The following is a 14,459-nucleotide window of genomic DNA, read 5'->3' as shown; positions in this document are numbered from 1 at the left end:
GGGGCGGGGGGCGATGGGGGGGCGTGGGGACAGCAGGGCGATGGGGACACGGGGGGCGGGGGGCGATGGGGACACGGGGGGGGGGCGATGGGGACACGGGGGGGCGGGGGGCGATGGGGACACGGGCGGGGGGCGTGGGGACACGGGGATGTGACGGTGGTGGGACATAAGGACACATGGGGGGGCAGAGGGACACGGGGGGCGTGGGGACCCCCGGACGTTCCCTGCGGAGACCCCCGGGGGTCGGGGGGCGCGGGGCGGTGCACGCCGGCCGCTCCGGTTGCCCCTCGCCCCTCTCCACGCTCCCCCCGCTCCTCCCGCCCGCCTCTCCGGCCCCGCCCCCCCCGCCCCGCCCCGCGCGGCGCGCGCCCGTTTACGACACCGCCCCCTCCCCGTCCCGCTGTCTTTGCGACAGTGGCGGCGGCGCTTGGCGGCGCGGCGGGCCGCGCTCCCGGCGGTTGCCAGGGCGCTTTACGGCCCGGCGATGGCGGAGGGTGAGCGGGCGGAGAGCGGCGGCGGCCCCGGCCCTGGGCGGCCCCCGAGCCCGTCCGAGCTGGAGCGGGCCGAGGCGCTCAAGACCCGCGCGAACGAGTTCTTCAAAGGTACCGGCGGTGTGGGGGGGCATCGGGGGCTGCCAGATAGGGAGCCGCGGGGGGCAATGGGGGCTGCCAGATAGGGAGCCGCGGGGGGCAATGGGGGCTGCCAGATAGGGAGCCGCGGGGGGCAATGGGGGCTGCCAGATAGGGAGCCGCGGCGGGCAGTGGGGGGCAGTGGGGGCTGCCAGATAGGGAGCCGCGGCAGGCAGTGGGGGCTGCCAGATAGGGAGCCGCGGGGGGCAATGGGGGCTGCCAGATAGGGAGCCGCGGCGGGCAGTGGGGGGCAGTGGGGGCTGCCAGATAGGGAGCCGCGGCAGGCAGTGGGGGGCAGTGGGGGCTGCCAGATAGGGAGCCGCGGCGGGCAGTGGGGGCTGCCAGATAGGGAGCCGCGGCAGGCAGTGGGGGGCAGTGGGGGCTGCCAGATAGGGAGCGCGGGGGGCAATGGGGGCTGCCAGATAGGGAGCCGCGGGGGGCAATGGGGGCTGCCAGATAGGGAGGCACGGGGGGCAGTGGGAGCTGCCAGAGAGGGAGCCGTGGGGGGGCTGCCAGATAGGGATCTATCGGGGGCTGCTAGAGCGGCAGCCATGTCGGAGGCAGGTAGAGGAGCAGGCTGCCAAATAGCGAGCCGTTGAGGGGCAGTTAGAGAACAGACCTGCTGCTGGATTGGGAGCCACGTGGGAAGTGTGGGTCAGCCCTGGGGGGCTCAGGACTTGCCTGCAGGGGTGGGGGTGCCCCCCGCGGGCAGGGGTCCCATCCTGCTGACACCCGCCGGTGGCCCAGGGAAGGACTATGAGAATGCGGTGAAGTACTACAGCAGCGCCATCGAGCTGAACCCCACCAATGCCATCTACTATGGGAACCGGAGCTTGGCCTACCTGCGCACCGAGTGCTACGGCTATGCCCTGGCCGACGCCACGCGCGCTGTTGAGCTTGACAAGAAGTACGTCAAGGGCTACTACCGCCGCGCCGCCAGCAACATGGCCCTGGGCAAGTTCAAGGCCGCCCTCCGTGACTACGAGACGGTGAGGCTGGGCGCCTCAGGGTGCCCCTTGGCACCCCTCTGGTGTCAGTGTGTCCCCCTGGAGCTCAGGGGAGCCTTGGGGACCCCCTGGTGTCAGCATGTCCCCCCCTGAGATCGGGGAAGGCTTGGGGACACCCTCATCACCGCCCTGGTGTCAGCATGTCCCCCTGCAGAGATTGGGGCAGGCTTGGGGGCCCCCTTGTCTGCTCCCCAATGTCAGCATGTCCCTTAGAGCTGGAGGAGGGGACCCTTGGGGACACTCTTGTCACCCCCCAGCATCATCAGGTTCCCTAGAGCTGTGGGGACGCTTGGGGACTCCTCGATGTTCCCCTGACTAGTGTCAGGATGTCTCCCAGAGCTGCAGAGATCCTTGGGGACCCCCTCACTCCCCACCCTGAGGGTCAGCACATCCCCTGGAGCTGTGGGGACGCTTGGGGACCCCCTTGTCCCCCTTTTCACTCATATTAGCACATGCCCAAGAGCTGTGGGGATATTTGGGGACCCCCTTGTCTCTCCCAGCATCAGCCCAGTCCTTGCACCCAAGGTTTCCTCTGTCTCTGTCCCCTCTCAGGGGCACCCCGGGGCAGTGGGGTGCTGGAGCCTGGGTGGCCGAGGGGCCTGGGGGAGGTGTCCCCATCCCCTGACGTGTGTTGTCCCCCCTCAAGGTGGTGAAGGTGAGGCCCAATGACAAGGACGCCAAGCTGAAGTACCAGGAGTGTCACAAGATCGTCAAGCAGAAGGCCTTCGAGCGGGCGATCGCCAGCGACGAGCACAAGCGTTCTGTTGTCGACTCCCTCGACATCGAGAGCATGAGTGAGCCCCCCTGACCCTGCCTTGCTCCTTGTGCTCCCCCAAAATCAAGACACCCCTTTCTCCGCAGGCAGGGCGGAAGGAGGAGTGGGCTGCGAGGGTCCCCATAAAGGTTCAGAGTCCCCCTGGGGTTCCTGTCAGGGGCTTGGAGGTCGCTGTGAGGGTCTCGGGGAAGCCTTGAGGGTCTTCAGCAAAGGCTCGAGGTCACTTGAGAGGATTTTGGGGGGCTCTGGGGGTCTCATGAGGGTCTTGGGGGTCTCCATAAAATCTTTGGGGTGGGGGTGAGGGCTGTGAGAATCTTAGAGGAACCACGAGTGTCCCCAGCAAAGGCTCAGGGTCCTCATGGGGGTCTTGAGGGTCTGTGAGGGTCCCTAGCAGAGGCTTGGGGTCCCTGTGAGGGTGTTGGGGCCCCTTTAAGAGCCCCCAGTGGAGGCCTGGGGTCCCTGTGAGAGTCTCTGACAAAAGCTCAGGGTCACCTGGGAGGGTCTCGGGGGCCGTGGGGGCCCAGCAGTGGCTCTGGGTCCCAACGACAGCCTTGAGGAGCTGGGCGGGTCTCCGGGAGCTCTTAGGGGACCGCAGGGGTCCTCATGAGAGTGCCAAGCAGAGATTTGGGTTACCCAGAAGGGTCCCCAGGAAGGTCTCAGGATCCCCACAAGGGTCTCGGGGCACCCATGAAGATCCCTCGCAGAGGCTTGGGATCACCATGAGTGTCCCTGTGAGGGTCTTGGCATCCCTGTGAACATCTCAGGGTCCCCTTGAGGGCCCCATGAGGGTCTTGGCATCCTAGTGAGGGTCTTGGCGTCCCTGTGAGGGTCCTGTGAGGGTCTTGGTGTCCCTGTGAGGGTCTCAGGGTCCCCATGAGGGTGCCCAGCAGAGCTTTGGTCCCCAGCCAAGGCTCAGCATTCCCCGAAGGCTACTGGGATTTCTCGGAGGCTGTGAGCTTGTGGGGAAGGACAGCAGGGGCATGATGGCCCTTTGGGGACTTGTCCCCGCTGTCCCCTCATGTCATCGGCCACCGGGGGGGTTCGTTTTGCAGCCATCGAGGATGAGTACAGCGGCCCCAAGCTGGATGGCGGCAAGGTGACGTTGGCTTTCATGAAGGAGCTGATGCAGTGGTACAAGGAGCAGAAGAAACTCCACAGAAAGTGTGCCTACCAGGTACCCCAGTTCTCTCAAACTGCCCCCAGTCCCCTGCGGGGCTCTGCCCTGTCCCCAAGTGCCACTTGTCCCCCTCCTTGTCACCTCTGCTGACCCTTTGTCCCGGCAGATCCTGGTGCAGGTAAAGGAGGTGCTGGCCAAGCTCCCCACGTTAGTAGAAACGACGTTGAAGGAGGTGGGTGCCCCTCGCCGGGTCCTGGTGCTGCTGGGTGTGTGTGGGGATGAAGTCCCCAAGCAGTGACGTTCCACCTTGGCTTATCCCAAATGCAGACGGAGAAGGTGACGGTGTGCGGGGACACCCACGGACAGTACTACGACCTGCTGAACATCTTCGAGCTCAACGGGCTGCCCTCCGAGTCAAACCCTTACGTATCCCCCAGGAGGGAACGGGGTTGAGCCGCCCCCACCCCGGGGTCTCACTGGGATCAGTCCCACCCCCGTGGTGGGGACAGGTGTGGGGACGGGTGGCACGAGGGGACGGGGACCCGCGGAGCTGTTTTCCTGAACCAGCTGCAGATATTCAACGGGGACTTTGTGGACCGCGGGTCCTTCTCGGTCGAGGTCATTCTCACGCTCTTCGGCTTCAAGCTTCTCTACCCTGATCACTTCCACCTGCTCCGAGGTAAAGCGGCCACCACAGGTGACGAGTCCTCGTCCCCCCATCCTGGGTTGTGGGGCCATGTCCCCTGTCCCCAGTCGTGGGGCCTCATCCCATGCCGTGTCCCCTCTCCCCAGGCGTAGGACCAGCTCATGGAGCCACGTCATTTCTCCTGGGTCATGGGGCTGGGGCCACATCCTGTGTCCCCTGTGCCTTGCTGTCCCCCAGGGCCCTGTCCTGGGTCATGGTGCCGTGTCCCCTGTTCCGAGGCCATGTCTCCTGTCTCTGGTCTTGGGGTTAGGCCATGTCCTTGGGACCTTGTGCCTTGTTCCCCCATCCTGGGTCACGGGGCCTCATTCCCTGCCCCGTGTCCCCCGTACTCGGGGCCCATCCCATGCTTGGGGGGGTCTCATCCGTTGTCCCCCATCTTGGATTGCGGGGCCTCATTCCCTGCCCATCTCATGTCCTCGGGGCTGAGCTGTGAGGCTCTGTCCCCTGCCCGGTGTCCCTGGGCCTGGCAATGCCACCGCGTCCCCGCAGGGAACCACGAGACGGACAACATGAACCAGATCTATGGTTTCGAGGGGGAGGTAAAGGCCAAGTACACGGCGCAGATGTTCGCCCTCTTCAGTGAAGTCTTCGAGTGGCTGCCGCTGGCCCAGTGCATCAACGGCAAAGTGCTGGTGAGGGGACACCGCGTCGTCCCCCTTGTCCCCAGCCCAGCCCCCAGGATGTCCCTGCGCAGGGGGGTTTGCCTGTGAGCTCCCTTGTTGGGTGGGGGGGTCCCCGCCATCCCCGTCCCCATGTAGTCGGGGTGATTCTCATTCCTTGTGGGGTTTGGGTGAGGGGTCCCCGCCATCTCTGGGGGTTGGGGTGATCCCCATCCCTGGTGGGGTATGGGTGGGGGGTCCTTGCCGTCCCCAGTGAGTCACAGTGGTCCCTGTCCCTGGTGGGATTTGGGGGGGACCCCCACCATCCATGTTGCTGGGGGCTTGTGGGTGCTTCCTGTTGCAAGTGGGGGGTCCCTGCCATCCCCAGGGGCTTGGGGTCCCTCCTCACCCCTGGGGTTGGTCCCCACCAGGGTTAGGATGGAGCGGGGATCCCTGCTGTCCCCATTGTCCCCATGCCAACACGGCTTCTATCCCAGATCATGCACGGGGGTCTCTTCAGTGAGGATGGCGTCACCCTTGATGACATCCGGAAGATCGAGAGGAACCGGCAGCCCCCGGACTCAGGTGGGAGAGGGACCCCAAGAGGTGCCCCGTGTCCCCCCCACCCGTGGTGTCCCTGTCATCTCCAAGGGGCCGACGTGTACCCCCCCAGGGTGGACGGGGAACCCTGAGCCCCCTCTGCTTCCCCCACAGGTCCCATGTGTGACCTGCTGTGGTCTGACCCACAGCCCCAGGTGAGTTGAACCCCGGCGGTGGGTCCCCGACACGCCTCCACCTTGGGGATGGCCACCGCTGTGTCCCTGGGGTCCCGGTGACGCTGGCCTTCCCGCAGAACGGCCGCTCCATCAGCAAGCGCGGGGTCAGCTGCCAGTTCGGGCCTGACGTCACCAAGAGCTTCCTGGAGCGCAACCGCCTCGACTACATCATCCGCAGCCACGAGGTGAAGCCCGAGGGCTACGAGGTGGCCCACGATGGCAAATGTGTCACTGTCTTCTCCGCCCCCAACTACTGGTGAGTGCCACTGGTGCCTGGGGACAGGGGGGGTGCCACCGCCGCTGGGGAGGAGCGGCCCCCTTACGCCCACTCCCAGGCTCGCGTGCACCCTCGGTGTCCCCTCAGCTGGGTCCCCGGGTGTCCCCTGTGCCTCGGTGTCCCAAAGCATCCTCCGTTCCCATCCCTGGGGCGTCACCATGTCTCAGCATCCCTGGGTGGGGTGTTGCTGTCCCTGGGTGGGGTGTTGCTGTCCCTAAGTGTCGCTTCCCCCCGCCCAAGCTTTGGTGTCCCTGTGCCGTACCTCAGTGTCCCCAAGGGTCCCCGAGCCTCGATGCCTCTGCGCGGGGCTGTACACCTCGGTGTCCCCAGGGCTCCTTCTCCCCACTTGTCCCTGGGCTTTGCTGTCCCTATACGGAGCTGTGCCTCCATGTCCCCAAGTGTCCGTGTCCCTGGGGGTCCCCAAGCCTCGCTGTCCCCGTGGGGGGCTGTGCTTTGGTGTCCCCAAGTGTCCCCGTCCCCCCCCCAGCGACCAGATGGGCAATAAGGGCTCCTACATCCACCTGCGAGGCAGCGACCTGCGCCCCGACTTCCACCAGTTCACAGCAGTGGTGAGTCTTGGGGGGGGATACCCCACTCCCCCCAGGCCTGGGACCCCCCCCTCCCTGGGGACCTGTTGAATATGGGCCCTCCCTGGGGATCCCCTGAACCTGCGACCCCTGAAAGCTGTCCCCAGAGACCCCTGAAATCCTCCCTAGAGACACCCCCAAATCTGGGATCGGCAAACCCTCTTTGGTGACCCTCTCCACCTCCCCCCCAACCCATCCCAGGGACCCCCCTCAACACCGGGAGCCCCAAACCTTCCTTGGGGACCTCAAAACCCAGCCCGGACCACCCCCAAAACCTCCACAGGTTCCCTGAACCTCCCAAGGACCCCCCTCAAACCTGGAGACACCCCCAAACTCTCTCTGGGGATCCCCAAAACCTTCCCCAGAACTGCCCCCACCTGTGGGACTCCCCAGAACCCTTCCTCAGCCCCCCGCCCAACTTTCCAGCCCCCCCCTCAGCAGTTCCCCAGATCCCCTTAAAACCTTGGTCCGCCCCTTCCCTAGCCTGGGGTGACTGGGGGTGCTCTTGGGGCGCTCTGGGGGTTATGGGGGGGTTCAGAGGGGCTGTTTGGGGGGGCTGTGGGGACTGTTGGGGGGCTCTGGGGCTTATGGGGGTTTGTAGGGGCTATTTGGGGGATTCATGGGGCTGTTGGGGGGCTCTGGGGCTTATGGGGGTTTGTAGGGGCTATTTGGGGGATTCATGGGGCTGTTGGGGGGCTGTTGGGGGGCTCTGGGGCTTATGGGGGTTCATAGAGGCTATTTGGGGTGCCGGGGGGGGGGCTCTGGGGCTTGTGGAAGGTTCATGGGGCTATTTGGGGGGCTCTGGGGCAGGGGGAGCTATAAGGGGCAGTTGGGAGGGGTAATTACAGGAGGTAGCACCCATGGGTGCCCTAGGGCTGGGATTTCGGGGGGGCGGGGGGAGCAGATTTGCCCCCCTCACCCCCTGCCCCCCCTCCCGCAGCCTCACCCCAACGTCAAGCCCATGATGTACGCCAACACCCTGCTGCAGCTGGGCATGATGTGACCCCCCACGGGTGCCCCCCACCCCAGCCCCCACGGGTGCCCAGCACCCCCCAGGGGGGTTTTAATATATTGGAAGATTGTATTTATTCCCCCTTTTCCCCTCCCGGCCTCTTCCAGTGCTCCCAGTTTGCCCAGTTTGGGTGGGAGCTGGGGCAGCACGCCGGGGGGGGGGTGGGTGGGTGGGGGGGGGGAGGGGCCCCCTCTGCCGGCATTGCCCCCCCCCGGGGGGGGGCTGCCCCTTGCCACCCCTCCCCCAACAAGCAATAGGTGCATGGAGATGGGGGGGTGCGGGCGGTGTGCTCAGGATTTGGGGCCCCCCCCAGGGCGTGCCCCCTTCCCCCCCCCCCCCCACCAGGCGATTTTACCGTCTGTAATTAATGATGTTAAAATAAAATAATTATTGTAAGCTGGGCGGGGCCCCAGGCGTCCGGGGGGAGGGGGGAGAGACGCCTCCCCTGTTGCCATGGTGACCCGTGGCTGTAGGTGGGGGCTGTTTCCACGGCAACCAGCTGCCTGTTGCCATGGGCGCCCAGGCCCCGTTACCGCCTGGTGACCGTTGCCACGCCCCTGTTGCCATGGCGATGGGCGGGCCGTGGGCGGGAGGGCGGGGCGAGCCGCCCCGTTGCCATGGTGACCGTGGCACGGCCCCGCGGTGGAATGGGCGGGGCTGGGGCCCGGGCGCGGAGCTCGCCGTTCCCGTGACGTTTCACGTCTGCGCTTCCCGCGGCCGCCTTGGCGCATTGCGGCTCAGCGGCAACCAATCAGGGCGGCGCTCTCAGCCCGCCGCGCCTCCCCAGCCAATGAGGTAGCGGCGCGCAGAGAGCGAGCGGGATCCTTCCGCCGGGGGCGTGCCCTGACTGGGGCAGGGCCTGCGGGAGGGGCGGAGCCAGCGGAGGGAGCCGCAGTGCTGCGACCGCAAGAGCCCCCCGCCGCCACCGGAGTGCCGTGGTCAGGGGGCGGCACCAGCGTTGCCATGGCGACGGGGGGGGCGACGGGGTTGCTACGGCGACCAAGGGGCTGCTGTGGGCCGGGGGGGGCCCACGGGGGTTGCTATGGCGAGCCGGGGGTTGCTGGCGGAGGTGTCACTGGGTTGCTATGACAACGGATCACGGATGGTTGGGGGGGGCTGGGGGGGTCCTGTGGGTGCCTCCTCACCCGTGCGTCGTCCCCCCCCCCGCCGCAGGCTGACCAGCTCACGGAGGAGCAGATCGCAGGTGGGGGGACACGGGGGTGGCAGCGGGGGGAGGGGGGCCCCGGGCGGGACAACACTCGGGGGGGGCACTGGGGAGTGGGGAACACTGGGGGGGGGAGTCAGTAGGGGTGGGGGGGACACCGGGGAGTTGGGGTGACACTGGGACACCCGGGAGGTACCGCTGGTGTGTCGGGGGGTGGCACCAGGGCACACAGGCGAGGACGCTGGCCGTCAGGGTGAGATGGGTGTGCAGCTGGGGCCGCCCATGGACCCCCCCGGCTGTCCCCAGCCCCCGCTGGTGACAGCGCCTGACCCCGTCCCCACGGTGACGGTCCCCAGAGTTCAAGGAGGTGTTCTCGCTCTTCAGCAAAGACGGGGATGGCACCATCGCCACCAAGGAGCTGGGCCCCGTCATGCCCTCGCTGGGCCAGAACCCCGCCAAGGCCGAGCTGCAGGACATGATCAACGAGGTGGATGCCGACGGTGAGCCTCGTGTGTCCCCTTGTCCGCCTGTCCCCTTGCCCACTGTCCCTCTGTTCCCCTCCCCCGGCCCCAGGCAACAGCACGACCAACTTCCCCGAGTTCCTCACCGCGGTGGCGAGGAAGATGAAGGACACGGACAGTGAGGAGGAGATCTGCGAGGCTTCCCATGTCTTCGACAAGGTGGGTCGGGGACTGGGATGGGGGCAGGGGGATGGGCGAAGCAGCGGTGTCACCGCCGTGTCCCCAGCCCTAGGACGGGAACGGGTACATCAGCGCGGCAGAGCTGCGGCACGTGATGGCCAGCCTGGGGGAGAAGGTGACAGACGGACGAGGTGGACGAGATGATGCGAGAGGCCGACATCGATGGCGATGGACAGGTCAACTACGAGGGTGAGTGTCATTGTCACGTTGCTGTCACCCAGTGTCTCCTCTGTCACCCCACAGGTCCTTGCTGGCACCCACCCACGGGGCTCCTCATCCCCTGGTGCCGCACCGCGTTCCCTATCACCAACTGTGCCCCCTGTCACCGCCAGCCTGGGTCACCACCGTGTCCCTTGTCGCCCCTGGCAAGAGCCTTGCACTGGGGATGGGGACACAGCAGGGACAGGCATGGGGATGGGGACAGCATCCATATCTCCTGTCACCGCGAATGTGGGATCCCACCATGTTCCCCATCTCCAAGGGACCAGACCCCACTGTGTCACCTCATTCTGGGGACCCCATCGTGTCCTCTGTCCCTGCCAGCTTGGGACCCCACAGTGTTCCCTGTCCCTGCTGTGTCCCCCATGCCCACGGGCCCTGCAGTGTCCCCTGTTCCCATCCCTGCTGTGCCCGTGTCCCCTGTCCTTGCCGTGTTCCTGTCCGTGTCACGTCCCCATCCCTGCTGTGTCCCCATGGTGTCCTCATCCCCATCATGTCCCTGCTGTGTCCCCGTCCCCACTGACCCTTCCTCTCTCCTGGCAGAGGTCGTGCAGATAATGACAGCAAAGTGAGGGGACGCAAGGTCACCGGGACCCCTCCGCTGCCACTGCCTGTCCCTGTCACCAGGAGGTCCCCGGAGGCCACCCCCCTGCACCCCAGACCCACCGTTCAGGGGCACCCATGGGTGCTCTGGAGGGGAGGAACCCCACCAGGACAGAGAGACCCCAAATCCTCCATAGGGGCTTTGGGGGAGGCATGGGGGGACCTCATTTCCCCATAGGGGATTTGGGGGTTCTGGGGCAGAACCAGGGTCCGCAGCAGGACCCCCTTTGACCAAGAACATTTTGGGGCATTTCAGGGGAATTTGGGGTCTCAGGAGGGTTGGGGAGCCCTGGGTGTGGGGGACTGAGACCAGGCCCTGGTCTGGGGGCATTTTGGGGGGATTTTGGGCCCTTTTGGGGCGGGGGGGCACACCAAGCTCTGGTTTTGGGGCATTTTGGGAAGATTTTGGGCCTTGGGGAGGGGGTAGGACCAGGCCCTGGTTTGGGGGCATTTTGGGGGGGTTTGGCAGGCCTTGTTTTTTGGGGTATTTTTGGGGGGAAGTCGGGGAGCTGGCTGCCCCCCCCATCCCCTATCTGGGCGCTGTCACAGGTAGCCAAAGGTTTGAAATAAACCACCGGTTTCGCAGTTCCTGCGGCCTTAACGAGGCGCTGTAATGAGGGGCCCTAATGAGGGCCCCGACGCCAGTGGCACCCCCTGCACAGGGGGTGAGGGTGGGTTTGGGGGTGCTGGGGCAGCGCAGCAGTGCATGGCTGTGCAGGTTTGAGGGTGTTTGTCCATGTCAGGGTGTAATTATGTGCAGTTGGGTTGTATGGGTGTAGTTGGGGTGTAGTTGGGTGACAGGGGTGTGTCTGGGGTGCAGTTGGGTGTAGTTGGGGCATATTGGTGTAGTCAGGGTGTAGTTGGGGGACAGGGGTGTGTTTTGGGTTGCAGTCAGGTGTACTCCAGGTGCAGTTGGGGTGTATGGATGTAGTTGGGGTGTACTTTGGGGTGTCGCAGAGCTGTAGGTGTGCAGCTGGGATTGAGGGGAGCATTTGGGGTGTAGGTGGGGTGCACTGGCTGTGTCCACCTGATATTTCAGGATGGGCTGTTGGGGTGCATGTGGGGTGTTGCTGAGGGGTGTGGGGGGTGTTGGGGCTGTGTGTCCCAGGGTCCCCCCAAAGCCAGTGCTGGAGGGCAGAGCTCCTGTGGGGCTGGGGGCAGCCCCACCCATGGGCGCTCCTCTACTGATCCCACCCGAACACCGGGGTCCTCTACAAATCCACCGCCCTGACGCCTGGATCCTCTTCTGGTCCTTCAGGGTCCCACCTGGCATCTGGAGGGATCCACAGAGGACCAAGATGTCTGAGGGTGGGTCTGTGGAGACCGGAAAGGCATCTGGTACTTTTAACCTTAACCCCTCCCCAAAAACTTGTCACAATCAAAACCATCATTTAATTCAGCGGAGGAAGTTCCCAACCCCTGCGGTGTGGGCTGAGCGCGGTCCCGCTCCCGCCTTGTCTGGAGCTGAGATGCGGCCGCGGTACTACAGGGTGGAACGGAAACGGGTGGCACTTTGGGGAGAAAAGTGGTGAAATCGGGCTGGCCGTCGCATTCTGGGATCTGCTCCCTTCCCCGTTGGGGTGTGGTACTGTCCCCGCCAGCGAAGGAAACCGCTGGTCAGCCTGGGATCAGTCCTGGGACCCAGGAGGGAATGATCCTCTTGGTGGCTTTGGTGGCCGTCTCTGCCCTTCAACCACCCGAAGTTCAACCCTCTCCCAAGGTTCCACCACTGAAGGTTCCACCACTGAAGGTTCAACCTTTCCCTAAGGTTCCACCACTGAAGGTTCCACCACTGAAGGTTCAACCCTCTCCCAAGGTTCCACCACTGAAGGTTCCACCACTGAAGGTTCAACCCTCTCCCAAGGTTCCACCACTGAAGGTTCCACCACTGAAGGTTCAACCTTCTCCTAAGGTTCCACCACTGAAGGTTCAACCCTCAAGGCAGCCAGGCCAGGGCAAACTTACTTTTCTGGGGGCATTCCCTCGGTGAGGCTGTTGCTTTCTCTTCCTCCACAGAAGGATTTTTATTTTACATCTTTTCCCCGTTTCTCCTTCTTCATTGCCCTTTGAAATCGGCCAAATTCCCTCTTCCCCACAAGGGATGAAGGGTTGGGAGTCGCCTTCCCCTCAGACTCCTGTAAAAGGAGAGCCATCAGGTTAGGAGTAGGGCAGTCGGTGGAAAACTGGGTAATTTTGAAAATGATTCATTGCAACATTTTGCTGACTAAATGGAAAATTTCCTTGGCCCAGGAAGTAGGGGAATTGGTGTTTTCCTGGAAAAAAAAAGAAAGTCCTTACTGTGTGCACCAGCATCTGAAACGTGACATTTTGTGGGTCATACTCAAACGCAGTTTCTGGAAGTATTGGTTCCGCACACTATGGCCACTAATATGTAAAAAAAAAACCAAACCCTCCCCAAAATTGACTGCTTTAGACCAAAGCAAGACCAGCGATTGTACAATATCCTCAAGACATTCAGCCTTTCACTCTTTTTTTTTTTCCTGACAAAGTGAAATGCTTCATCCCTCCATTGCTCTTGGTTTTCTCTCCTTTTTTTTCTCCTTTTCCACTTCAGCCATTTCTTTTTTTTTTTCCCAATCATTTGACCCAAGACGTTGGGAGATCCCGTAGGTGCCACCATGTGATTTAGTAGCCCATTTTTTGCAGACACACGCAAGTGCAATCTGGTTTTGAGGCAATTTTTTGCTGGTTGAGGTAAAATGGAAACACATTTTTGCTGATCTGTGGTCTTGGTAGCCCACGGGCTTAAAAAGAAACTTTTCATCCTCTTCTGGATAAGAGTGAATGTGAGGAGCAATGTCAAAATACAATGTTCTTACAGGGTTTGTGAGAATATCAGCTTAAATAATAAACTAGAACAACGAGTAGCTTGTAGCTTTTAAAGAAAAATCCCAAAGAAAGAATTTACTATTCAGACACACGTTAAGGGCTGCAGAATTGAGTTATGGAAAAATCACTATTTTAGTGTCTTGGCACCACTGAGCTGCACTGTGAACCTTGAACACTTTGCAAGGATGTTCAGTGCTGGGCAGTGGGGTTGGAGGACCACCTGGAGGACTTGGTTCTTCTTCTACTTGGCTGGAAAAGCTGCCCAGATATGGTAGGAGCTGCCTGTGGATAGATGTTGGTGTGAGCAAAGGAAAAAAATATTAGGAAAAAAAAAAGACATGAATCTTACTACCTGTAAAATTTTGTGAAATTAGGGATGGAAAATGGAGGATTCCTGGGGAAGAAGCAGATAGTGCCAAAAGCGATCCTGCCTTTTGCCTGTCCATTGCCAAACCCGGTTGTATTGGGGAAGAAGAGGAGGCAACCAATTTTCCAAGACTCACCAGGCAGGAGATCGCTCTTCCTTTGGAAGATTGGAGAGCGCTTGGGTGAGGACAACCCCCAAGCCCCAGGACCCAGGCTGGAAGAGTTCTCCTCCAGCATCTGCAGCGTGGGCTCTGCAGATGTGCCTCGCCTGCCCTGCTCCAGCCCAGACCGGGATCCTTGTTCCCTGTCCTCAAGAACAGAAGGGCTGAGGAATACCGTCACCAGAGCCTGCCGTACCTGCAGGATGCTCAGGCCAGCTTGCGAGAGGCGGCCGTCAGGTTCATGGGTGAGCCACAGCCCCCGGGCTCCCTCTTCTGCCAGCCTGGCCCCAGTCCCCACCGCTGCACCGGGCGCAAGGAGCGGCCCCGTGGCTGCCAGAGCCCCGGCCGCCCCGTGCAGGGCCTTGGCCTCCCTCTCCCAGCCCTGCCCACGCAGCTGGCCTTGGTGGCCACCTTGCTCAATCCCACCCCCCTCGGCTACTGCTCTTCCCTGGGGTCAGCCCTGCGGAGGGGGAGGAGGGTGTGCAGCCCAGCCGGCCGGGCGGGGGCTGTGCTGCTGGGAGCGTGCTGGGGAGCAGGGGGTCTGACGAAGCTCTGTGCCTAGGGCTTGCCGTGCGGCCCCTGCGGCACCGGAGCAAGGAGAAGCTCTCTGAGATCCGCAGCGGTGAGTAGGGGCAGCGCTGTGTTGGCCGGGGCTGCTGGGGCAGGGGACGGAGCCTGGGCAGGGTGCTGCCATGCCTTGCCCTGCTCCAGGGAGACGCTGCAGGGCCAGGGGAACACGTCAGGGGCATTTGGGGCGTTCCTGTGCAGCAGCTCTCCTGGCCGGGGCAAGAGGGCGGGTGGGGCTGGCCATGGTCGGGAGGGGAAGCCCTGGGGTCCCTGCAGACACGGCGGTTCACCTCGGCTCTGTTTCTCCCTGTCACAGCCCTTCAGTCCCTGGAGAAAGACAGC

General features: G+C 63.4%; 2 protein-coding genes across 2 annotated transcripts; both read left to right on the top strand.

The window, feature by feature from the left end:
- The first annotated feature begins 484 nt into the window (after positions 1–484).
- Positions 485–7,476, top strand: PPP5C (protein phosphatase 5 catalytic subunit). Its single transcript, XM_075725442.1, has 13 exons — positions 485–602; positions 1,377–1,618; positions 2,283–2,430; positions 3,464–3,585; positions 3,695–3,760; positions 3,856–3,954; positions 4,102–4,207; positions 4,724–4,866; positions 5,331–5,418; positions 5,548–5,588; positions 5,687–5,865; positions 6,374–6,455; positions 7,414–7,476. The coding sequence occupies exons 1-13, from the start codon at positions 485–487 to the stop codon at positions 7,474–7,476; spliced, it is 1,497 nt and encodes a 498-aa protein (XP_075581557.1).
- A 1,604-nt stretch (positions 7,477–9,080) lies between these two features.
- LOC104026829 (calmodulin-like) lies at positions 9,081–10,142 on the top strand. The gene is given in 5 exon segments (XM_075725432.1): positions 9,081–9,150; positions 9,224–9,330; positions 9,404–9,475; positions 9,477–9,540; positions 10,114–10,142. Coding segments are annotated over 5 exon segments (342 nt in total).
- The last annotated feature ends 4,317 nt before the right edge of the window (positions 10,143–14,459 follow it).

The sequence above is a fragment of the Pelecanus crispus genome, chromosome 30, assembly GCF_030463565.1.
Source record: "Pelecanus crispus isolate bPelCri1 chromosome 30, bPelCri1.pri, whole genome shotgun sequence".
In the NCBI taxonomy this organism is placed as follows: Eukaryota; Metazoa; Chordata; class Aves; order Pelecaniformes; family Pelecanidae; genus Pelecanus; species Pelecanus crispus.
The sequence above is the reverse complement of the archived record's forward strand: the minus strand, read 5'-3'. Positions and strand labels throughout refer to the sequence as shown.